The following is a 26205-nucleotide window of genomic DNA, read 5'->3' as shown; positions in this document are numbered from 1 at the left end:
GGAGGCTGAACTGGGAAGATTGCTCAAACCCGGGAGTTTGAGGTTGCAGTGAGCTTTGATTGTGCCATTGCACTCCAGCCTGGGTGATGGAGTGAGACCCGGTCTCAGAAAAAAAAAAGAAAGAAATGGCATACAGACACACAGAAAGAGGACCATATGACGACAGAGCCAGAGAATGGAATGATGCATCTATAAACCGAGGAACACCAAGGATTGGTAGCAGCACCAGAAGCTAAGAAAATAGCCTGGAACAGATTCTCCACTAAAACCTTCTGGCTCCACTGATACCCTGATTTCAGTTTGGACTTCCAGCCTCCAGAACTGTGAGAGAAGAAATTTCTGTGTTTTAAGCTACTGGGTTTGTGACGCTTTGTAATGGCAACTCTGGGAACTCAATACCACCCATATAGAGCCTGTATTATTAAAACCATGTAAATGGATCCCCTCTTCTCCGTATTCTCCCAGCACTTTATGATTTATCTTTTATTTATTTATTTATTTATTTTGACGGAGTCTCACTCTGTTGCCCAGGCTGGAATGCAGTGGCGTGATCTCTGCTCACTGCAACCTCCGCCTCCTGGGTTTAAACGAGAACCTCTCCTGCCTCAGCCTCCTGAGTAGCTGGGACTGCAGGTGTGCGCTACTGCACCCAGCTAATTTTTGTAGTTTTAGAGACAGGGTTTCACCATGTTGGTCAGCCTGCCTCTTCTCTTATAAAGAAACCAGTCATTGGCTTTAGGACCCACCCTAAATAAGTTTGACCTCATCTTAGCTTGATTACCACCTGCAAAGACCCTATTTTCACATAAGGCCACATTTGCAGGTACCATGGATTAGGACTTCAATAAACCTCATTTGTCTTTCTGATAACAGCTACTCTAGACTGGGTGCAGTGGCTCACACCTGTAATCCCAGCAATCTGGGAGGCCAAGGAGGGAGGATCATTTGAGGTTAGGAGTTAGAGACCAGCCTCACCAACGTGGTGAAACCCTATCACTACCAATATACAAAAGTTAGCCAGGCATGGTGGCGTGTGCCTATGATTTCAGCTACTCAGGATGCTGAGGCAGGAGGATCCCTTGAACCCAGGAGGTGGAGGTTGCAGTGAGCCGAGATCACACCACTGCACTCCAGCCTGGGTGACAGAGCAAGACTCCCTCTCAGGAAAAAATAAAAAAATAAAAAAATAGATAATAGCTACTCTAACAAGTGTGAGGTGATAGCTCCTGGGAGTTTTAATTTGCATTTCCCTGATGATTAGTGATATTCAGCATTTTTCATATACCTGTTGGCCACTTGTATCTCTTTGTATCTTTTTTCTTTTGGGATACGTGTGTTCAGATCCTTTGCATAGCTTTATTTTTTATTTTGAGACAGGGTCTTACTCTGTCACCCAGGGTGAAGTGCAGTGATGCGATCTCAGCTCACTGCACCCCCTGCCTCCCAGGTTCAAGGGATCCTTACACCTTAGCCTCCCAAGTAGCTGCCTTTGCCCATATTTAATTGGGTTATTTGTTTTCTTGCTATTGAGTTGAGTCCCTTATATATTTTGGATATTAGCTCCTCATCAGATGTATTGTTTGCAAACATTTTCTCACATTGTTATGTTGTCTCTGCCCTCTGTGAAATGTTTCCTTTGCTGGGCGATTGTTAGGTTGTCTCTTCCCTCTGTGACGTGTTTCCTTTGCTGTGTGATTGTTAGGTTGTCTCTTCCCTCTGTGACATGTTTCCTCTGCTGGGTGATTGTTAGGTTGTCTCTTCCCTCTGTGACATGTTTCCTCTGCGTGCGATTGTTAGGTTGTCTCTTCCCTCTGTGACATGTTTCCTTTGCGTGTGATTGTCAGGTTGTCTCTTCCCTCTGTGAAATGTTTCCTTTGCTGGGTGATTGTTAGGTTGTCTCTTCCCTCTGTGAAATGTTTCCTTTGCGTGCGATCGTCAGGTTGTCTCTTCCCTCTGTGAAATGTTTCCTTTGCGTGCGATCGTCAGGTTGTCTCTTCCCTCTGTGAAATGTTTCCTTTGCTGGGTGATTGTTAGGTTGTCTCTTCCCTCTGTGACATGTTTCCTTTGCTGTGCGATTGTTAGGTTGTCTCTTCCCTCTGTGAAATGTTTCCTTTGCTGTGCACAAACTTTTAGTTTCACACAATCCCATTTGTCTACTTTTGCTTCTGTTACCTGTACTTTGGAGGTCCTGTCCAAAAATCATTCAAAGGACATGGATGAAGCTAGAAACCATCATTCTTAGCAAACTGACACAAGGACAGAAAACCAAACACTGCATATTCTCACTCACAAATGGTTGTTGAACAATGAGAACACATGGACACAGGGAAGGGAACATCATACACTGGGGTCTGTCGGGAGGTAGGGGGGCTAAGGGAGGGATAGCAGCGGGTGGGGAGATTAGGGAGGGATAACGTTAGGAGAAACACGTAATGTAGATGACGAGGGGATGGATGCCGCAAACCACCACGGCACGTGTATACCTATGTAACAAACCTGCATGTTCTGCACACATGTACCCCAGAACTTAAAGTATAATAAAAAAAATCAAAATAAAATCATTCCTGAGGCCAATGCTGTGGAGCTTTCTCCCAGTGTTTTCTTACAGCATCTTTACCATTTCAGGTCTTACATTTAAATCCTTTCAGGACATCTGCACTCCCACGTTCACTTCAGCATTATGCACAACAGCCAAAATATGGAGGCAGACGACGTGTCCCACAATGGGTGGGTGAGTAAAGAAAATGTGGTATATCTACAAATAGAGTATTATACAGCCCTAAAAAGGAGGAAATCCTATAATGTGTGACTACATGGATAGAACTGGAGAACATTATACTGAGTAAACTAAGCTGGCACAGAAAGACAACTACTGTGTGATCTCACTTGTGAGAGCTAAACACTGAAAAAATCGATCTCATAGAAAGAGCAGGAATGTGCTTCCTAGAGGCTGCAGGGGAGGAGGAGGGATGGAGACAGGGAAGACATTGATCAAAGGGTGTAAGTTGCAGTCAGACTGGAGGAGGAAGTTTGAATGACCTACTACATTGCAGTGCATTTAGTGATGCATTAATACACTATTGTATATTTTTATTGCATTATTAATACATTATAATGTATTGTGTATTTCAAAATTGCTAAGAGATTTTTAATGCCTTCCCCACAAAAAAATGATGAGGTGATGAAGTGATAGACGTGTTAATTAGCATGACTGAATCATTCTCTGCTGTGTACATAGACTAAAACATCACACTGTACCCCATAAACATACACAATTACCATTTGTCAGCTGCAAATAAATTGATAAAAAAAAATCATGCCTGTAATTCCAGCACCATGGGAAGCCAGGGCAGGAGGATCACTTGAGGCCAGGAATCTGAGACCAGCCTGGGCAACATAGCCAGACCCCATCTCAACAACAACCATGACAACAACAATAAATTAGCTGGGTGTGGTGGCACCTGTAGTCCCAGCTACTTGTGAGGCTAAGCTGGGAGGACTGCTTCAGCCCAGGAGCTCCAGGCTGCAGAGAGCTACGATCATACTGCTATACTCCAGCCTGAGCGACAGAGCAAGAACTTGTCTCTAAGAACAAATAAACAAAATCACCTCAATGGGATCTGGTTTTCCTAAAAAAGCAGTTACAATGGCAGCTTCCATTCCTAACGGCTCAACTTTTTTTTTTTTTTTTTTTAATATGCTCTGAATTTTACTTATCTTTCTTCTCCTTCTCCTTTTTCTTTTTAACACAGGCCAGGTATGGTGGCTCACAACTACAGTCCCAACACTTTGAGAGGCCATGGCGGGAGGATCGTTTGAGACCAGGGGCTTGAGACCAGCCTGGGCAACATAGTGAGACCCTCTCTCTATCGAGTATTAGCTAGGCATTGTGGCATGCACCTCAGCCTCAAATGATCCTCTTACCTTGGCCTTCCAAAATGTTGGGATTACAGGCGTGAGCCACTGCACCTGGCCTGTACCACTGCATTCTTTACAGAAATAAATAAAGACTCCCTCTATTGCCCAGGCTGGAGTGCAGATCTTGACTCACTGTAACCTCTGTCTCCCAGGTTAAGTGATTCTCATGCCTCTGCCTCCTGAGTAGCTGGGATTACAGGTGCCTGCCTCCATGCCCAGCTGATTTTTGTATTTTTATTAGAGATGGAGTTTCGCCATGTTGGCCAGGCTGGTCTCGAACTCCTGGCCTCAAGTGATCCGTCTGTCTCGGCATCCCAAAATGTTTGGATTACAGGTGTGAGCTGCGCGCCCAGCCATAGTGTTATTTTTCTTTTTGAAATTATTATTCATTTATTTTAAATTGACAGATACAGGCTGCATCTATTTATAGTGCACAACATGATATTTTGACCATATGTATACTCTGTGGAATGGCTCCACTGAGCATATGCATTACCACATATGGTTACCACTTTTCTCATGGCGAGAATGCTGAAAATCTACTGTCTAAGCAATTTTCAAGACTATGATACATTGTTATTAATACATTCGCCACACCATACAATAGATCTCTTGAACATATTCCTCCAGTCTAAATGAAATTTGACAACCCAGCATTTTTGGAGGCTGAGGTGGGGAGATCACTTGAGGTCAGGAGTTCGAGACCAGCCTGGCTAACATGGTGAAACCCTTGCTCTACTAAAAATACAAAAATTAGCCAGGTGTGGTGGTGTGCACCTGTAGTCCCAGCTACTCGGGAGGCTGAGGTGGGAGAATCACTTGATCCTGGGAGGTGGAGGTTGCAGTCAGTCAAGATTGCAGCACTGCACTCCAGCCTGGGTGACAGAGTAAGATTCCATCTCAAAAAAAAAAAAGAGAAAAAAGAAATTTGATATCCTTTTAGCAACATGGCTCAACTTTCCATGTAAATGATTCAAGTTCCTTATTTCAGCAGTAAGTTCATCAATTAGAAATGAACTTGCTTTATAATGCATTTATCAACTGATTCGACAGCACAGTAGAATCCCCAATTTCATAAGACTGCATGTGGGCCGGGTGTGGTGACTCATGCCTGTAATCCCACTGCTTTGGCAGGTGGAGGTCAGAGGACTGTTTAAGGCCAGGAGTTTGAGACCAGCCCGGGCAAATGTTGAGACCCCATCTCTATTAAAAAACATAAAAAACTTAGCTGGGTGTAGCAGTGTACACCTGTAGTCCCAGCTACTGGGGAGGCTGAGGTGCAAGGATCACTCGAGTCCAGGAGTTTGAGGCTGCAGTGAGCTATGACTGTGCCACTGCACTCCAGCCTGGGCAACAGGGCAAGACACTGTCTCAAAAAAATAAATAAAAAATAAAAAAAGGACTGTGCATACTGTGGTACAATGTGAAGGCAAACACCACACAGCTCTCACCTTACTTTGAAATATGCGTTACTGTATTATTCCTTTTTTTTTGACATAAGGTCGCTGGCACACAGGCTGGAGTGGAGGGGCACGTTTGCAGCTCACTGTAGCCTTGACCTGCTTGGCTCAGGTGATCCTCCTACCTCAGCCTTGCGAGTAGCTGGGACTACAGGCACGTGCCTCAATGCCCAGCTAATATTTGATAGAGACAGCCTCTCACTATGTTGCCCAGGCTCATCTCAAACTCCTGGTCTCAAACGATCCTCCTGCCTTGGCCTCCCAAAATGTTAGGATTACAGGTGTGAGCCACCACACCCAGCCTGTACTACTGCATTCTTTACATAAATAAAAAGAGGTAAATGTGTCCCTTGCCAGAATTCTAGAATTCCAGAGATCTCTTTTGGGGTGTCTAGAAAATCATGGACTAGATTGGGGGCTCCTTGTCTTTTTGAGTCATCAGGCTGACCAGGTGGGTTTTGGTGGATTTGCCTAGAGCAACTCTGGCTAGGAAAGAATAAGCCACCGGCCTGGGTTTTGGGTCTGTTTAGAAAGCTGCAATGTCACCTGCCTTGTTAACGGAGGTGTCCTGGGACAGCATTAGCTCTCAGTCTGACAGCTGTGCTTCCTCAACATTCTTTTATTTCTTCTTTTTATTTTTTATTGAGATAGAGTCTCGCTCTGTCACCCAGGCTAGAGTGCAGTGGTGCGTTCCCAGCTCACTGCAACCTCAGCCTCCCAAGTTCAAGCGATTCTCCTGCCTCGGCCTCCCAAGTAGCTGAAATTACAGGCATCTGCCATCATGCCCAGCTAATTTCTGTATTTTTAGTAGAGACAGGTTTTCACCATGTTGGCCAGGCTGGTCTCGAACTCCTGACGTCAAGGGATGCACCTGCCTTGGTTTCCCAAAGTGCTGAAATTACAAGCATGAGCCACCGTGCCTGGCTTATGTCTTCTTTATTAAACCCCTGCCTTGAAACTGGGTTTCCCATGTAGCAAGTTTTCTTTTGTCAGCCACAGATTGAAGAGCAGGGCTTTGCACAGACAAACCCTCTGCAACTCTCTCTCAAGGCTCCCTGGATTGCTCTCCTGCTATGGGCTGAATTGCGATCTTTCCCCATTTATAGGCTGAAGTCTTAATCCCTAGTACCTCAGAATACGACTGTATATGGAGACAGAGTCTTAAGAAGATAAGTTAAAATGAAGTCATTGGGGGGCCCTAATATGATATGACTGGTGTTCTTATAAGAATAGATTACTGGCTGGGCAAGGTGGCTCATGCCTGTAATCCTAGCACTTTGGGAGGCCGAGGTGGGTGGTTCACTTGAGGTCAGGAGTTGGACTGGCATGGCCAACATGGCAGAAACTTGTCTGTACTAAAGATACAAAAATTATCCGGGCGTGGAGGTGCACGCCTGTAATCCCAGCTACTCAGAAGGCTGAGGCAGGACAACTGCTTTAGTCCGGGAGGTGGAGGTTGCAGGGAGCCGAGATCATGCCACCCCACTCCAGCCTGGGTGACAAAGCGAGACTCCATCTCGGGGGGGAAAAAAAAATATATATATATATATATATCTCACAAAGCAGATTTTTGAGACATATATATATATAAAACAAAGCAATTTTTTTTTAAAGATGGAGTTTCACTCTTATTGCCCAGGCTGGAGGGCAATGGCACCATCTTGGCTCACTGCACACTCCACCTCCCAGGTTCAAGTGATTCTCATGCCTCAGCCTCCTAAGTAGCTGGGATTACAAGTGCACACCTCCACACCCAGCTGATTTTGTATTTCTAATAGAGATGGGGTTTCACCACGTTGGCCTGGTTGGTTTCCTACTCCTGACCTCAAGCCATCCATCCACCTCGGCCTCCCAAAGTGCTGGGATTACAGGTGTGAGCCACTGCTCCCGGCCAACAAAGAAGATTTTAAAGAATTTATTGTTATTTTATTTTATTTTATTTTATTTATTTATTTTTTTGAGACGGAGTTTCGCTCGTTACCCATGCTGGAGTGCAATGGCGCGATCTCGGCTCACTGCAACCTCCGCCTCCTGGGTTCAGGCAATTCTCCTGCCTCAGCCTCCTGAGTAGCTGGGATTACAGGCACGCGCCACCATGCCCAGCTAGTTTTTTGTATTAGTAGAGACGGGGTTTCACCATGTTGACCAGGATGGTCTCGATCTCTTGACCTCGTGATCCACCCGCCTCAGCCTCCCAAAGTGCTGGGATTACAGGCTTGAGCCACCGCGCCCGGCCTATTGTTATTTTATTTTATTAAGAGACAGGTTCTCACTCTGTTGCTCAGGCTGCAGTGCGGTGGCACAATCATAGCTCACTGCAACCTTCAATTCCGGGGTTCAAGAAATCCTCCTGCCTCAGTTTCCCAAATAGGTGGGACTACAGGCGTGTGCCATAATGCCTGGCTAAGTTTTCAAACAGTTTTCCCCCCCCCCAGAGATGGAGTCTTGCTATATTGCCCAGGATGGTCTTGAACTCTTGGCCTCAAGAGATCCTCCTGCCCTGGCCTTCCAAAGCACTGGGATTACAGGCGTGAGCCGCTGTGCCTGGCCATAAAACAGATTTTAAACAATGGAAGTAACCTAATATGTGAGACAGACATAACTGATCAAATACACAAGATACCAACTGAGTGCTCCATTTCTTGACATTTGCTTACAGGAGATTAAACGGATGCACACACAGGTGAAAGTAGAATGAGTCCTCCGTTACAAGAAAAAGCGTGTTTTGGCTGGAAATTAAAAATGCAAATGAAAACAAGCTTTAAGCTTTTATTACAAACCCACTTAACTGGGAAAGGAAATTAAATTGGTAATAGTCGATGGTCTGGGTAGGGGACCCGTGAACGTATTCATACTTGGCAGGTTTATAAATGGGTTCCGTGGTTTTGAAACTCAGAATGGCTCTTTGAATAATGAGTTGAAAAGCTGTTAATATCTTTGATCCTGTAATTATCCCCAAGGAAACACGCCCAAAGGGTGGGGGAAGTCATTGTACACAAATGTGCACAGCAGTGCTCTTCGTAAGAGAAATGGTTGGAAACAACTCAAAGCCCTATAACAGAGCCATGGCTAAACAAACCACAGCGTATCCACCCTGTGAGATGTGTGATCGCAATGGAAATTATGCCTACACTCAGCAATAAGGTTATAAACTAGGAGTGAGTGAAACAAAAGTGGACTATGAAATAGTAGATCAGAAACTATGGATCAGAATCACATGGATGCCCTAACTTCCCTGCTTCCTTCACTTCTATCCCTCCCTCTCTCCCTTCCTCCTTCTCTTGCCATTCTTTCTTCCTCTAAACTGCAGCCACACAGTTTCCCAGGCAGCCTACATTCTTCCTTCCCTCAATCTATTATTTTATATTTTTAATTTATTTTTGAGACGGAGTCTTGCTCTGTTGCTCAGGCTGGAGTGCCGTGGAGTGATCTTGGCTCACTGCAACCTCTGCCTCCCGGGTTCAAGTGATTCTCCTGCCTCAGCTTCCTGAGTAGCTGGGACTACAGGCATATGCCACCACGCCTGGCTAATTTTTGTATTTTCAATAGAGACGGGGCTTCGCCATATTGACCAGGATGGTCTCGAACTCCTGATCTTCTGATCCGCCCGTCTCGGCCTCCCAAAGTGCTGGGATTACAGGCGTGAGCCACCACGCCTGGCCATCCCCTCTATCTTATTCCAGTCTTATTTCCTCTGCCTGGATGCTCTTCCATCCATTAAAAAACAAAACAAAACAAAACCCATTAAACAACAATAACAGCGACAACAACACATTCTCATTTTAGAAGGTCAAGATCAACAGAATCACAGTCGACGAATCAATAGGACAGAGAAGAGAGAAGGAAAAAATACATGTTCTCCGCTCCAACTCTGGCCCTTGTGGTGGCAAAGGCCTGAGCCCCGCCTGTCACAATGTTCGTTCGGCTGTCACCACCAGTCATCTCCTACCCATCCTTCAGTTTCCAGCTTAAACATCACTTCCTCTGGGTAGCCTTCTCTGACTTCTCCCCATCCTTCCAGAGCACACTAAGCCCGGAGCCTCTCCCTGAAGTGCTATTACCTTTACAGGTTTATTTGTGTAATTCTCTGTTTAATTTCCACTTCCTACACTGGACTGCGAGTTCCATATAAGTAGGGATTCGGTTTGTGTCTTTTTTTTTTTTTTTTGAGATAGGATCTTGCTCTGTTGCCCAGGCTGGAGTGCAGTGATGAGATCTCAGCTCACTGCAACCTTTGCTTCCGAGGTTCAAGCAACGGTCCCACCTCAGCCTCCTGAGTAGCTGGGACTACAGGCATGCACCACCACAACTGGCTAATATTTTGTATTTTCAGTAGAGCCAGGGTTTCACCATGTTGGCCAGGCTGGGTCTTGAACTCCTGACCTCAGGTGATCTGCTCACTTCAGCCTCCCAAAGTGCTGGGATTATAGGCATGAGCCACCGTGCCTGGCCCAGTTTGTGTCTTTTTTGTTTTTGTTTTTTCTGTGTCCAGGCTGGAGTGCAGTAACACAATCGTGGCTCACTGCAGCCTCCACCTCCCAGGCTCAAGTGACCCTCCCATCTTAGCCTCCCAATTGCCTGTGTCTTATTTGCAATCAGGCACCTAATATAAGCAAGTCTCCCATGAATACTTCCTGAGTCAGTCGCAAACGTTCACCAACATGACTGAGAGCTGAGTCCCTGCCAGGTGCTGGTTCCTCACGCTTCATGGGGATCATTTAGTTGAATTCCCACTAAGTAATGAGAAGCCAGGCACGGATGTCATTCCCATAATGATGTAATCTGTCCCAGGACACACACACTGCGGGGAAGGGATGGAGTTGACAGCCAAATTCAAGCAGCCCGGTGTGCAAGCCCTCTGCCCCGACCCCACATCATCTCTTGGGCGACGGGTAATCAACAACTGATAGGTGGCAGAGGAAGGGACTCACCCACAGAGGCTATATCAGCCAGCTGATCCTCAGCCTCTTCCGGGTTGAGCAAATCACTCTTGCTTTTCTTGATGGTGGTTCTCCGCAGAGCTCCAACAATGGAAACATGGCAAGAGAAAAAGACGTTACCCTTTTTGCAACACAGACCCAATGGACACAGCGTGTCCTTGGATTCAACTCTCATGGCAACCAGTTTGGTGGGAACTAACAGCATATCCATTTTTCAGATGTGTAAACTGAGGTTCAAGGTGGTACTATCACTTTGCTTAGAGGGGTAAAGACAAGAATCAAGTCAGGTTCAGTCCGACTCCAGGTCTCGGCCCTCAGTCACTATTTTCCCTCTGGTCTTTCTTTTCTTTCTCCTCTTTTCCCTTCCCTTCCCTTCCTTCTTTTCTTTCCTTTTCTTTCTTTCTCTCTCTTTTCTTTCTTTCTTTCTCTCTTCCTTCCCCCTCTCTCTCTCTCTTTCTTTTATGACAAAGTCTCACTCTGTCACTCAGGTTGGAGTGCAGTGATGTGATCTCAGCTCACTGCAACCTCCGCCTCCCAAGTTCAAGCGATTCTCCTGCCTCAGCCTCCCGAGTAGCTGAGATTACAGGTGTGTGCCAGCACACCAGGCTAATTTTTGGATTATCGGTAGAGATGGGGTTTTGCCACGTTGGCCAGGCTGGTCAAACTCTTGACTTCAAGTGATTTGCCTGCCTTGGCCTCCAAAAGTACTGGGATTACAGGTGTGAGTCCCCACACTCAGCCTCTATTTTTAAATTCTAAGAAACCTCACTTTCTTATGAAAACAGTCCACCACCTGACCTGTAACATACTTGCTAGGCAGGCTGGAATTTTGGGATTCTCCCTCAATATTCAAGCTCTACGTCCCCAGGGGCTCCAATAATGAGATTTAGACACCTCATGGGTAATATCCTCTCCCCAACTAAAACAGTAAAAATCATTTTATAACCCTCTGGGACAGAGTGCCAGCTCTTTTATTTCCCTCAAATTACTGGGATGTTCAATCAAAAGTCATCACCCTGTCTAACCAGCTTTCTTTCTCCCTCTCACTCCCTCCCTCCCTTTCTCTCTTTCTCTTTCTCTCTCTCCCTTTCTTTCTCCCTTCCTTTCTCTCTCTTTCCCTTCCCTCCCTCCCTCCTTCCTTTCCTCCCTCCCTCCCTCCTTCCTTCCCTCCCTCCCTCCCTCCCTCTCTCTTTCTCTCTGTCTCTCTGTCTCTCTTTCTGACAGAGTCTTGCTCTGTCACCCGGGCTGGAGTGCAGTGGTGTAATCTGGCTCACTGCAACCTTCATCTCTCACGTTCAAGCGATTCTCATGCCTTAGCCTCCCAAGCAGCTAGGATTACATGTGTGTGCCACCACACCTAGCTAATTTTTGTCTTTTTAGTAGAGATGGGGTTTTGCCATGATGGCCAGGCTGGTCTTGAACTCCTGGCCTCAAGTGATCCACCCGCCTTGGCCTCTCAAAGTGCTGGGATTATGGCTGTGGCCGCTGCACCCGGCCCCTGTCAAACCAGCTTTCTAAAGTGTGAGAAGATAAATCTCGAGCAAGAGGTTGCATTTTTCAGGGAGTATTCTTCTTCTTCTTATTGCCGTTATTATTATATTGCAGACATAGTCTTCTAGCCTATCTCTAAATTCCTTTTGTTCTTTTGAAACAGGGTCTCACTCTGTCACCCAGCCTGGAGTGCAGTGGTATCCACCGCAGTCTTTATCTCTTGGGCTCAAGTGATCACCCGGCCTTAGCCTCCTGAGCAGCTGGGACCATAGGTGTGTGCGCCACCACATCTGGCTCATTTTTTATTTTTTGTAGCGAAAGAATCTCACGATGTTGCCCAGGCTGGTCTTGAACTCCCAGGCTCAGGTGATCCTCCTGTCTCGGCCTCCCAAAGTGCTGAGATTACAGGTGTGAGCCATGGACAGACAGCATCCAGTTCTATCTCTAAATTCTAAGAAACTTTACTTTCATGAAGCTCCAGGCTGGATACACTCTTACAGTCTCCCTGCTGACTCCCAGCTATGCTGGGCAGGTTGGGTTTTTGGACCCCTTTTAATGGTCCCTCCTTTCATATTCAGGTTTCCAGGGGACCAAGAATTAATGTCTACACTCCAAGCCTGTAATCCCAGCACTTTGGGAGGCCAAGGTGGGCAGATCACTTGAGGCCAGGAGGTCAAGTCCAGCCTGGTCAACATGGCGAAACCCCATCTCTACTAATAATATAAAAATAAGCCAGGCATGGTGGCAGGTGCCGGTAATCCCAGCTACTCAGGAGGCTGAGGCAGGAGAATCACTTGAACATGGGAGGCGGAGGTTGCAGTGAGCCAAGATCACACCATTGCGCTCCAGCCTGGATGGCAGAGCGAGACTGTGTCTCAATGAAAAAAAAAGTAAGTCATGGCTCTGTCTGGTTAAGTTTCTAACATGGGAGACAGCAGCCTTTCACAGTCAACTGGATTATTGGTGGGATTATTTATTTAGTGAACAGAAACATGCCAAGCCCGTACCAGGCACCATCCTAGGTGTTCTATTTACATAATGAATATCATTCTGAGAAACAATCTCATGAGATAGGGTATTGTTTATAGCATAGCCATTCCGCAGATGAGAAAAACCAAGGCGCAAAGCAGAAAAAGTAGGTTCGTGTTTAAAGCAACAAAGTGGAGGCCCGAATAGGGAAACCCTGCATGAGGTCCGAAAATTCCTCCAGGAGGAACGTCCACCCCCTGGAGGATCCTTAGAGCCAGGTAGCCTGCTCTCCCCTCACTCCCCACCCCAGCTTCTCCCATCTCCCCTGGGACCCACTCCCGAGGTGGTTCAGAGCAGTTACCATCAAAGGGATGCCTCTGCTCCCCGTCAGTTTCATCCTCGGCGAGGATCACCTCTTCTGAAGAGGAAGAGCACAGAGTTAAGCTCCTGCATTTGGCGGATGAGTTCTCCCTTGGACCGGGAAGAAGAAGGTCTCCCTGGCCAACCCCATTCTCCCCTGGTTGGTGGTGACAGCTCAACTGGCTAAGAAACATGCTGCTGGGTGGTTTCTGACTTCAAGCCCCACTTCCACAACAGGAGCAACATTCTCCTCACCTCATGCAAAATAAAAACCAACATCCTCACCATAGCCTATAAGCTTGATCTGATCTCCATCGCCTCCCTGTCTGTCTCTTCTCTGACTCTCCCCACCTCTCTGTTTCAGTCACACTGACTTCCTTGCTGTGTCTCCAATACGTACCTACCTCAGGGCCTTTGCACTTGCTGTCTCCTCTGCCTGGAATGCCCCTCCCCTTGATATCCCCACAGCTTCCTTCTCCACGTCCTTCAGGTCTCTTTGCTCAGAAGGGACTTACTCAGAGAAGCCTTCCCTGACCACCCTGCCTCCAACTTCCTACTCTGTGTGGTTTATTTTTCTTTGAGACAGTCACGCTCTGTCCATCAGGCTGGAGTGCAGTGGCGCGATCTCGGCTTACTGTAACCTCCACCTCCTGGGTTCAAGTGATTCTCCTGCCTCAGCCTCCCGAGTAGCTGGGATTAGAGGCACGTGCTGCAATGCCTGGCTAATTTTTGTATTTTTAGTAGAGACGAGGTTTCATCATGTTGGCCAGGATGGTCTTCAACTCCTGACCTCAGGTAATCTGCCTGCCTCAGCCTCCCCAAGTGCTGGGATTACAGGTGTGAGCCACTGTGCCCGGCCAACTTCCTACCCTGTTTTATCTTCCTTCTCTGAATTTGGGAGTCCCCAGCATGACATGCATTCATTTGTTTTGTCTCTTTCACTAGATATCAGAGCCCTGAGGACAGGGATTTGGTCTGTATTGCTTATTCCCATATCCTCAGTGCTTAGATCAGTGCCTGATCAGCAGGTGCTCTCTAAATGCTTGTTAAATGGCTGAACAAATAAACATGTGCCTACTGTGTATCAGGCACTGGTCTCCCCAAGTGACTTAACTGAGGTTATTTAGTTCTATTTAGTACTAAGTACTCAAACGGTCCTATGACGTAGGTCCTATCTTCACCTCCACGGAACAGCCGAGGAGACGGAGGCACAGGGATGTGTGGTGCATGGGTGAAAAGTGTCAGGGCGGGATGTAAACCAGTGTCTGACTTCAGAACTCAGCAGTTATATGATGTCAGATTCTGGCTTCATCCTAGACTTTTTCGTATCATACTCTAGATCTTGCTGATAACATTTGGAACTGCCAGTTCAGGTTTTCTTTCTCCTCCCATCCTGACCCTCTCCAAACTGTATGCATGCCTCTGTGTTCTCCGTGGCCTGGGAGCTCCATCCCTGGGCCCCAGGATGAAAGGGCCTCACCTGCTTTTGAGATCCACTCCATGTACCCATTGAGCTCACGTTCAATCTGTTGTTGCCGCCTCAGCTTCAGAAAAGCCCGCCGGTTCTCCACCCGTTCTCTTTCTTTGGCAAACTCCCTGCAGAAGCATAGAAAAGCCAGAGTATGGCTGCTTTGACAATGTTAGGAGGTGTGTGTGTGTGTGTGTGTGTGTGTGTGTGTGCGTGTGTGTGTGTGTGTGTGTGTTTGGGGATTCAGAAGTCCCTGGAGGTCAGGAGTTTTCAACAGGAGTCAGGTCTTCTGGGAAAAGATTGGGATATTATAGCGATGGGTGCTTCTGCCAGCTTCACACATTTCCCAACAACTGTGCCTAGGGAAAGAAAAAAGCAAAAGGCCAGGCACCGTGGCTCATGCCTGTAATTCCAGCACTTTGTGAGGTCGAGGCGGGAGTATCCTTTAGGGCCAGAAACTTGAGACCAGCCTGGGCAACACAGTGGGTCCCATCTCTATGAAAAATAAAAAATTTAGTTGGGCATGGTGGCATGCGCCTGTTGCCCTAGCTACGCAGGAGGCTGAGGCAGGAGGATCGCTTGTGCCCAGGAGTTCTAGGTTACAGTGAGCTATGATCACCCCACTACACTCCAGTCTGGGTGATAAAGCTAGACTCTGTCTCTAAAAAAATAATAATCAAGAAAAATAAAAGGATAAAACCATGCCATGCCAACCACCACTGGCTGCATACCTCATTCTCATTTTCTTCATATTCTTGGCTAAAAATTATTTCAGCCCTCTTTTAAGTTAGACCAATAAGCCATAAACTAATGATTTCTGCAGCAGGTCTCCTCCTCTGCCATAGGCCCCACCTCTTCCTGTTTCCCTTCTTCCTCTTCCGGTTTGGAACATGAAGCAGCCATCTTGAGGGCATGAGGCAGCCATCTTAAGACCATGAGGTATCCATGAGATTGGACGCCTCTGGTAAAGATGTCAGAATGGAAAGCTGGAAGAATCTGGGGTTGCTGATGGTGCCATGGAGCCATCGTACAAGTGCCCAGACTTCTTATGATAAGAAAAATGAAGCCCATTTATGATTAAGCCAAAAAAAAATCTTGGGGATAGAGGACAATATAGGTCAGGAAAATACACTGTTATATCATAGGCTATGATTCTGTATTTGGAAAACATGAGAGAAGTAAACCCAAACTATTTTTTTTAAAGTAAAGAAAGTAAAGCCCATATGGACCCCCTCACTAGGTAACCCTAGCAGTACACAACCTCTGTACCTATACATGGCTTGCTAATCACAGTATGAAAACCCAAACAAGGGAAGAAGCCTTCTCTCTGCCTAGTGAATGAAAACAAAGCTTCAATGGCCTCTCCTTGGGAAGAAGTTGGCAAAGAGGAATGAATGGGATGGGGTGGGGAGTAGCAGAGACTTACCCTGACAGCACACCCAGCACAAGGTTCAGCATAAAAAAGGAGCCGATGATGATGAGGGGGATGAAGTACAACCAGTTCCAAGTATTCCCTGAGGCATCGTTGCTCTGTAGGGTGTGAGGAGGGAAAGCAGGTGAGAGTTGACTGGGACTCACATAGGACCTGACGGGTGAGGGAAGGGGAAGCTCTGGTTCTCTCATGGCTCTGTCTTAAATGTTCTTGGCTTGTAGAGTCTGGCTTGGCAGCCCAGAGAGGGAAATGGAGGAACATTTTCTGGAGAAAACATCCAAAGGGAAAAGCTTTCTCTTAATTACGTTGTCCTCACAGGACATAGGGACCAGTAAGAAACACAAGAAGACTTCCCAGACCAGAGTCCAAGAGGAGAAGGAAAAAGAAAACAAAACAGAACACAAAGCCTACTGAAATGGATTAATTAATCCCTGGTTCCTTCCCTTCTGCCAACACAGTCACAGATTCCCCTTAGAGAAGATGCATGACCACAGGGTCTGATGGCCTGGTGATATCACCAAGTCAGACAGATGGGCCATGAGCGTTTTCCTCAAGTGTCTCCCTGCTCCATTCCCTGCAGCCTTAATGCCAATCACAAACAATTCTCAGAAGTTTCAGCTCAATTTTCAAGGGGGAAAATATCCACAAATAGAATATTCTCAAAAACCAAAAATAGAACACTATAGCAAGAAGGAAGTAAGATGAAGTGAAGAAAAGCAAGGATGGGGGAGAGAGAGAGAGACAGCAAGAGATAGAGAGGAAAAAAGTATAAAAGTCAGCACTTATAGAATATTTATGGTGTGCTGGGCACCCTCCTAAGCACATTATGTATGTTAGCTCACTTAATGATTTGATCCTCATGATACCTCTGTTATACTGCCCATGTCACCACTGAGTAAACTGAGGCTCAGAAAGACAAAATCATCAGTCCCAGGTCACAGAGCTATTCAGCAGTGGACATGGTGTTTGAACTAGCCAGGTGGGCCCCAGAGTCCATAGGCTTAACCTCTGTGCTGGGAAGCCTTGCCTCCAGCTGTCAGGGCAGGGGTAGCCTCTCAATAGCTGATCACACTGTGACACCTGCAGAATGCAGGGCTCTCAAGTGTGGCTTTAAAAGCCCACCTTTAAAAGCATATATGACACTGCTGTTGTCTAGAAGAAAGGCTAAAATGAGATAGAAGTTAAGATGAGGTCATTACTACCAGGTATCTGTGAAGCTGTGGAGCAACTGGAACCCTCATAACCTGCCTAGGGGAGGGTACCATGCTGTATTTATCTCCTGCGGCTGCTGTAACAAGGAACCACAATCTATGTGGCTTAAACAGCAGAGATTTATTGTGTTACAGTTATGGAGGCCAGGAATCCAAGATCAAAGTATCAGAAGGGCTGGTTCCTTCTGAGGGCTGTGAGAGACAATCTGTTTTATGCCTCTCTCCTAGCTTCTGATGGTTTGCTGGCAATCTTTGCTGATTCTTGGCTTGAAGAGGCATCATCCTGATCTCTGCCTTTGTTTAAACATGGCATTCTTCCTCCGTGTGTGTCTGTCTCTGTGTCAAAATCTCCCCTTTTTATGTGGACTCCATCATATTGGATTAGGGCCCACCCTAATGATCTCCTCTTAGCTATTATGGTTGGTGCAAAAGTAACTGCAGTTTTGCTACTGGCAAAAACTGCAGTTACTTTTGCACCAACCTAATGGTTACATGTGCAATGAATCTATTTCCAAATAAGGTCACATTCTGAGGTTCTGGGGGTTAGGACTTAAACATATGAATTTTCGGGTGAGACAATAAAACCCATAACACATGGTACAACTACTCGAAAAACTGGTTGAGAGTTTCTATATTAAAATGAATTAAGTCATGCTCAATAATGGGCATGCGTTCTGGGAAATGCGTCATTAGGTCATTTTGTTGTGCAAACTTCATGGAGTATACTGACACGAACCTAGATGGTATAGCCTACTACACACCTAGGCTGCATGGTCCAGCCTATTGCTCCGAGGCTACAAACACGTAGAGCATGTTATTGTATGGAATACTGCAGGCAACTGTAACTCAATAGTGTATCTAAAAATATCCAAAAACAGAAAAGCTACAGTAAAAATACTGTATGATAATCACTGTTATATATTGGTCCATTATGGGACCACTGTTATATATTTGGTCTGTGGTTGACCAAAGTGCCATAATGCAGTGTATGACTGTATGTACCTTCACCAAGACCCAGTAATTCCTGTATAGTTACCTATCCAAGATCATTACAATTAGATAGTAATTCTGAATAGTTGCCCAACAGAAAGCACGCACAAGAACATTCATAGCAGCGATATTCATAATGGCCCCAAACTGCAAACAATCCACACTGTTATCAACGAGAGAGAGAGGATACATGCAATGAACAACTGAGATTGTAAAAAGTTAATGGCAAGCAAAAGACGACAGACAGAAAACAGTATACAGGTAAGATTTCATTTATGCAAAGTATAAAAACAGGCTAACCTAGTGAATGATGCTGAAAGTCCTGGTAGGGGTACCCTTGTGGGGGGTAGTGACTGGGGACAGGATATGAGGGGGGCTTCTGGGGCTGAGAAGGTTCTGTTTCTTCATTTTTGTGTTGGTTACACATGGGTGTGTTTAGTTTGTGACAACCAAGCTCTTCACTTATGGATTTTTCCGTATGTTTATTCTACTTCAAGTTTTTAAAAGTTTTTTTTTTCGTTTAATGGTCAACTTTTCCTTAAAAAGGAAGAAAATGCTGATACACACTGCAGCATGGATGAACCTTGAGGGCATCATGCTATGTGAAATAAACCAGTCACAAAAGGGAAAAATCCTGTATGATTTCATTTATAGGAGGTCCCCAGAGTCATCAGATTCATAAAAACAGGAAGTAGCATGGTGGGTGCCAGGGGCTGGGGGAGGGGGATCAGGGAGCTCATGTTTAGTGGGGACAGAGTTACATCCGGAAGATGGAAAGGTTTGGGAGATAAATGGCGGTGGCAGTTACACAACAATGTGAATGCATTGTACTTAATGTCACAGAGCTGCATCCTTGAAAATGGCTCAGATGGCAACAATATATTAACAGTTTTCAATAGCTAGAAGGAAGATCTTGAATGTTCCCAATGGAAACAAACAATAAACCTCTAAGACGAATATGCTAATTACCCTGATCTGAGCACCATGTATGACATGCATTGAAACATCATTATTACGTGCCCCGTAAGTACAACTATTACTTGTCAATTAAAAAATATTAAAAAGTTAAAAAAATAATTAGGATGGTAAATTTTATGTCATATGTGTTTTGCCATGAATACAAAAAAAAAAAAAAAAGCCCTGAAAATAAAACTAACAAAATCAACCTTAATCATGGACACAGACAGGTTCTGGGGGCAATGAACGTGTCAGCCACCAACTCACATCCTTGTTTCAACAGGCCTAGGAATGCCAATGCTTTGCTTCTGGAAGTTTCTGGGAGAAAGAACCGAGTCAGCGGAACATGGCCGGACAGAAGGCAGCACTGGCTTTGTGCTCCTCTCTGTCACTGTGGCGGCTGAGGGCTTCTTGTTCCCATTTCTCAGGGCTAAATATAGCCCAGGGCATGAAACTCTGCACGGGCCGCCAGTAGAAAGAGACTGAGCCATCACGAGGAGCAGGCTCAGGTGACAGGGACAGAGTGGAGGATGGGGGAGAGGGACAAGACCAAACAGGGAAAAGCGGCCAAGGCCCTTCCATGCCAAGGCAGCCCATCCATCTCAGATGCTGCCAACAAGACCCGAAAGACCCGAATCTGCCCTTGCCCAGGTCCCTGACACGCTTGGGGACCTCTGGCCACATGGCACACTACCCAGCACCATAACAGACACACATGGAAGCTTGGACTGTTTGAGCTCATTTAATCCTCTCATGAACCCCAGGAGTGGGTAATCATCCCCATCCTCCCAGGTGGGGAAACTGAGGCACAAAGAGATCTATTTCTTTTTTTTTTTTTTTTTGAGATGGAGTCTCACCCTGTCACCCAGGCTGGAGTGCAATGGTGTGATCTCAGCTCACTGCAACCTCCACCTCCTGGATTGAAGTGATTCTCCTGCCTCACCCTCCCGAATAGCTGGGATTACAGGCGCTTGCCACCATGCCCAGCTAATTTTTGTATTTTTAGTATAGATGGGGTTTCACCATGTTGGCTAGGCTGGTCTTGAACTCCTGGCCTCAGGCAGTCCGCCTGCCTTGGCCTCCCAAAGTGCTGGGATTATAGGCATGAGCCACAGTGCCCAGCTGAGAGGTCAAGTTACATGCCCACAGCCCTATCATCGTGGGTTGCAGTGGGTCCCCCCAAAAAGATACACTGAAGTCCTAACTCCTGGTACCTATGAATTGGAAACAGTCTTTGCAGAGGAATCAAGTTAAGATGAGGTCATTAGGGTGGACCCTCATCCTACATGATGGGTTTCTTTGTAAAAGGGGGACATCTGGGCAAGCGCAGTGGCTCACATCTGTAGTCCCAGCCACTCAGGAGGCTGGGGTGGGAGGACTGCTTGAGGCCAGGAGTTTGAGGCTGCAGTGAGCTATGATCATGCCACTGCACTCTAGCCTGGGAGACAGAGCAAGACCCTGTCTCTAAAATAAATAAATAAATAAAATAAGAAGGAAAGGAGAAACCTGGGTACAGAGACAGAGGGCATGTGAAATGGAGATGAAGGCAGGACCAGGGTGATGTTCCTAAAGGACAAGGAACACCAGATTGTCGGCAAACCACCAGAAGCCAGGAGGGAGGCAGGAAGGGATCTCAGACCCGGTCTCAGAGGCACCACGGCCCAGCTGACCCCTTGATGGTCTGTGGACTCTTGGCCTCCCAAACTGCGAGAGAATAAATACATTTTTGTTGTTTTCAGCTACTCTATTTGTGGTTCTCTATTATGCAAGCTACAGGAAATCAATGAAGTCACTCAGCTACTAAGTGGCAGAGGGGGCCTCCAACCCTCCCACCTCCCTGGTTTTATCTCCTTCCACTCTTCCCTCGCTCACTCTGTTCCAGCCACATGGCTTCCACATGGCTTCCTTGAGGTTAGTTCCTCAACCAAGCCAAGCACAGTCCTGCCCCAGGGCCCTTGCACACGCTGTTCCCCTGCCTGGAATGCTCTTCCCTAAGATTGCCACATGGTTCCCCCTCGTCTCCTTCAGGTTTTTTCAATCAAAGGCCACCTTCTGAGGGAGGCCTCCCCTATGGCCCTTTACAATTGCACATCTCTCATTTCTCGTCCCCCTTTTTTTCTTCTGTTTCTTTTTTCCCTTTTGCCTGTAGACTTATTTCTCTTGTTCTCTCGTCTTCCTGGCTGGAATGTCCATCCAACAAGGCGTAAGGGCTTTGTCCTTCTTGTTTCCTGCTGTATTCCCAACCCCTAGGACAACATCTGGCACACAGTTGGTGCTCAATAACTGGTGTTTGTTGAATGGCTGATTGAGAGGTGGGTACGAGTTCCCTGCATAGCTCAGATCGTCAACCCCAAGCCAAGCTCCCTCCTGAACTCTCATCTGCACCTTCCTCCCTGGGGGGTGGGCTTTTGCTGCCTGATTTTAGAGACACTTTTTATCTTCCAGACTCATTCAATGATTCAATTCCATACTCTGGATTCAACAACCCACAGGGAAGAAGCTGGTAGAAGGCTGGGTGCAGTTTTGGATTAGGAGACGGGCTTTCTCTGGTTGGGGGGTGAGGGCGGGTGGATTTGGTTCAGGAGCAAAACGGAAACAACATTTTATAAGCGCAAAGACTGGAGATGCTACGGCTGTTCTACAATAGTTCTGCAGCAAAGACGAGGTCACATCTCCTCTCCTGGTTCTCATCTCTTCCTTGGCAGTTCGAGTTAAGGGAGGGTATGCACAAGTCTGGATGCGGGGAGGAGAGTGGGTGAAGATGGCTTGATCATTTGTTAAATTCATTAATAATACCGGGAAGGATGTGCTCTAGAGATTGCCTTGTCTTTCTTCCAAGGGCTCAGAGAGTTCCGCTGCCTGGCACACTATTCCCCATTCACGCTGTCATCAAATATTTCCAGCAATATGGTGGGATGGTCCTTCCTGGTCCCTTTGGGGTTGGCTGAGGGCCACATGCTAAGTGCTGGCCAATGCGGGATGAGTGGAAACAGCTGTCATTTTGGAACCAGAGTATTGAACTTTCAGTGTGGGACCGTCCAGAATTCTTTTTTTTTCTTCTCGAATAGCAAGTGGCAATGTTCTAGGTGATTAGTCAGGTCCCAAGTGACTACACTGAGCAGAGTCCCCTTATTCTCCACTGCCAACCTGCACTGGACATGTAGCATGAGCAGGAAATACATCTGTTGTTAAAGTCATGGGGCCTCTGGGGATGTTTGTTACTGCAGTATAACTTGGCTGCACCGACTGATACATCTTTTTAATTAAATTTTTATTTTTTTGTAGAGAGAGGGTCTCTATGTTGCCCAGGTTGGTCTCAAACTCCTGGGCTTGAGCAATCCTCCTGCCTTAGCCTCTCAAAGTGCTGGGATTACAGGCATGAGCCACCACGCCCAGCCAGATTGATACAGTTTGATATCTCTATAGTTTGTTCCTTCACCTCCTTCTGGTCTTTCTTTCTTTCTTCTTTTCTTTTCCTTTCCTTTTTTTTTTTTCTTTTTTTTTTTTTTGAGATGGGGTCTTGCTCTGTTGGCCAGGCTGGAGTGCAATGGCGTGATCTCGGCTCACTGCAACCTCCGCTTCCTGGGTTCAAGCAATTCTCCTGCCTCAGCCTCCTGAGTAGCTGGGATTACAGGTGCCCACCACCACACCCAGCTAATTTTTGAATTTTTTTTAGTAGAGACAGGGTTTCACCATGTTGGTCAGGCTGGTCTCGAACTCCTGACCTCAGATGATCCACCTGCCTTGGCCTCCCAAAGTGCTGGGATTATAGGCATGAGCCACTGCTCCCTGACTCCTTCTGGTCTTTCTTAAATGCCAACTTCTGACAGGCTCTTTTATGGATCCCCTGAGGCAGGTGAAAAAGCGTCTGTCTCCTGCATGTCTGATGGAGGACGTACATTCTTCTCATCAGCACGTGGACATTCTCCAAGACAGACCACATGTTAGGCCACAAAACAAATCTCAACAAATTTTAAAATATTGCAATTCTGTCAAGTATCTTCTCAGACTACTGTGGGATAAAACTGGAAATCGAAACCTAGAAGAATATCAGAAACGATGCAAATATATGGACATTAAACAACATGATCCCAAATGACCACTGGGTCAGTGAAGAAATTAAGATGGAAATTTAAAAAGTTTTTGAAATGAATGAAAATGGAAACAACGCCCCAACACCTGTGACATGCAGCAGAAGCAGTGCTGAGGGAAGTTCACGCTTGACCTTAGCCAAAGGGCCAAGAAGCGACTAAGAGGGAAGCTTACAGCATTAAATACCTACATCACAAACAATAAAGGCCAGATGTGGTGGCTCATGCCTGTCATCCCAGCACTTTGGGAGGCTGAGGCAGGAGGATAGCTTGAGCCCAGTGGTTTGAGACCAGCCTGGACAACACAGTGAGACCCCTTCTCTAAAAAAAATAAAAATAAAAAAATTAGCTGGGTGTGGTGCTGTGCACCTGTAGTCTCAGCTACTGGGGATGCTGAAGTGGGAGGTTCACTTGAGCCCAGGAGGCAGAGGTCGCAGTGAGCCAAGATCACGCCACTGTACTCCAGCCTGGGCACCACAGTGAGACTCTGTCTCAAAAAAGTTAAAAAAAAAAAAAAAAGGATTATAAAGTAACAACCCAACATGTACCTCAAGGAGTCAGAAAAGCAAGAACAAACCAAACCCAATGTTAGCAGAAGAAAAGAAAGGTCAAGTTCAAGGTCACAATCAGCCAATTATTTCCATTCTCTGAACCTCTGCCTGGAACACCTCTGCTTTTAGGTCTTTGCTTGGTCAATTTCATCTTATCACTCAACCTTATATGCACTGTGCCCCCGTCAAAGAAGCATTCCTGGACCTCTCAATCAAAAGGACTGGCCCCTCCCTGCAGCTCAGCCAGACGTCTCATTCTCTTCCCAGCATGTTCCACGGTCTGAATCATCTTGTCAAATTACGCAATCCAAGACTGTCATCATGAACATCGGCTCCTCATGGGTAGAGACTTTTCCTGTCTTGATCCTAGTGTCCAGATCAGCCCCAGGCACATAGTAGGTGCTCACTAAGCATTAGTCGCACAGTCAGTACAAATGTTCCTGGGTTCCTGTTGGTGGATCATTTATTTTCTCTTACTTATTTTTTGAGACAGAGTCTCACTGTGTCACCCAGGCTGGAGTGTGGTGGCACTATCTCGGCTCACTGCAACCTTTGCCTCCTGGGTTCAAGCGAGTCTTGTGTCTCGGCCTCCCGAGTAGCTGGGATGACAGGCATGCACCACCAGGCCCAGCCAATTATTATTTTTTTTTTTTAGTAGAGATGGGGTTTTTGCCATGTTGGCCAGGCTGGTCTCAAGCTTCTGGGCTCAAGCGATCTGCCCTCCTCAGCCTCCCCAAGTGTTGGAATTACAGGCTTGAGTCACCGCGCCCAGCCTGGTGGATTATTTAAATAATAAACACAGACAGAAAATGTGTTTATCCCAAGTCCAAACGATTAAGCTATTTTTCCGGGAGAGGAGAGGCAGAAGGCAGGATTATGGTCACATTGGCCAAGTCTTTTTGGGCTGATGAAATACTCCCCACATCTTCCTCAATTCCTGACACCTCCGTGCCTGGCAGATGGAGAAACTGAGGCTGAGAGCAGAAACATGATGTGCCTAGGTCACACAGGGTGCAGCTGGCATGGCTGGGACTAGACCTGTTATTCTTGTTTATAACCAACTGATCTTTTCCCACTTTAGGAACTCTTCTCTGCATTTGCATAGCATTTTTAAAATTTTTTTGGAGACAGAGTCTTGCTCTTTTGTCAGGCTGGAGTGCAGTGGCGTCACCTCGGCTCACTGCAACCTCTGCTTCCCAGGTTCAAGTGATTCTCCTGCCTCAGCCTCCCGAGTAGCTGGGACTACAAGTGCACACCACTATGCCCAGCTAACTTCTGTACTTTTAGTAGAGACAGGGTTTCACCACGTTGGCCAGGATGGTCTCAATCTCTTGACCTCGTGATCCACCTGCCTCAGACTCCCAAAGTGCTGGGATTACAGGCATGAGTCACCGTGCAAGACCTATAGTATTTCATGTATATAATAATGGGCTCGAGAGAGCTTCAAGGGTGAGGGAAGTCACTGATTCATCCCAGTATTGCTGGTGGCACCTGGTGCTTACAAAGTGCTCAATAAATACTCATCAAACAAATTTATGGCTGAGTCCCAGTGAAATTCTTAAGTGCCTTCTGTTTTATAGTTTATTTTCCTCTAATTTTTTTTAGCATAGTTCATTGAGAAAAAGTATACAGGATGTTTAAAAAAAAACACACAAAAAAACAAAAACCAAAACTCAGCTCAGGAGAACAGTCGATTCTCCAGTATACAGGATAAAGATGGGGGTGGATTTGACCGTGAAAGAGCTGAGGTCTGACGGTGGCCGCGAGGGAGGCTGCGTGTCCCAGTTTACACCTGTTATAGATCGTGTCATGCCTGTTAATTATTTTTTTGAGTCCTCTTTTTCCCCTTTCACTCTCAAAACTGTCCTGGTTTGGATGATAAATTATATAGGCTGTCTGTCCATAAAGTCTTTTTTTGTTTTTGAGTCTCGCTCTGTCGCCCAGGCTGGAGTGCAATGGCGCAATCTCGGCTCACTGCAACCTCTGCCTCCCGGGTTCAAGGATTCTCGAGTCTCAGTCTCCCAAGTAGCTGGGACTACAGATGTTCATGGCCACGCCTGGCTAACTTTTTTGTACTTTTTAGTAGAGAAGGGGTTTTGCCATGTGGCCAAGCTGGTCTCCAACTCCTGGCCTCAACTGATCTGCCTGCCTTGGCCTCCCAAAGTGCTGGGAATTCAGGCATGAGCCATCATGCCTGGCCAATCCATGAAGTGTTTTATCACCTTCCTTCATCAGCTCCTTCCTTCATAATCACTCAGTGCCCTCTGGACACCTCGGCAGCCACATGTCCTCACAAATGTCAGGAACATCCTGCCTCAGGGCCTTTGCACTGGCTGTTCCATCTACCTGGGCTGCTCTTCCCTGCGA

General features: G+C 46.4%; 1 protein-coding gene across 1 annotated transcript in view; it reads right to left on the bottom strand.

Moving 5' to 3' along the window:
• The window catches only part of CACNA1A (calcium voltage-gated channel subunit alpha1 A), a 298241-nt gene that overhangs the window by 118362 nt on the left and 153674 nt on the right, over positions 1 to 26205 (bottom strand). The window contains exons 7-10 of the mRNA XM_064381775.1: positions 16033 to 16136; positions 14619 to 14734; positions 13140 to 13196; positions 10310 to 10399 (exon numbers count right to left, since the gene is read on the bottom strand). Of these exons, the coding sequence (XP_064237845.1) occupies positions 10310 to 10399; positions 13140 to 13196; positions 14619 to 14734; positions 16033 to 16136 (367 nt within the window). The remainder of the gene's footprint in view (positions 1 to 10309; positions 10400 to 13139; positions 13197 to 14618; positions 14735 to 16032; positions 16137 to 26205) is intronic.

The sequence above is a fragment of the Aotus nancymaae genome, unplaced genomic scaffold (genome assembly GCF_030222135.1).
Source record: "Aotus nancymaae isolate 86718 unplaced genomic scaffold, 86718_ANA_hifiasm-v0.15.2.pri h1tg000028l, whole genome shotgun sequence".
NCBI lineage: Eukaryota > Metazoa > Chordata > Mammalia > Primates > Aotidae > Aotus > Aotus nancymaae.
The sequence above is the reverse complement of the archived record's forward strand: the minus strand, read 5'-3'. Positions and strand labels throughout refer to the sequence as shown.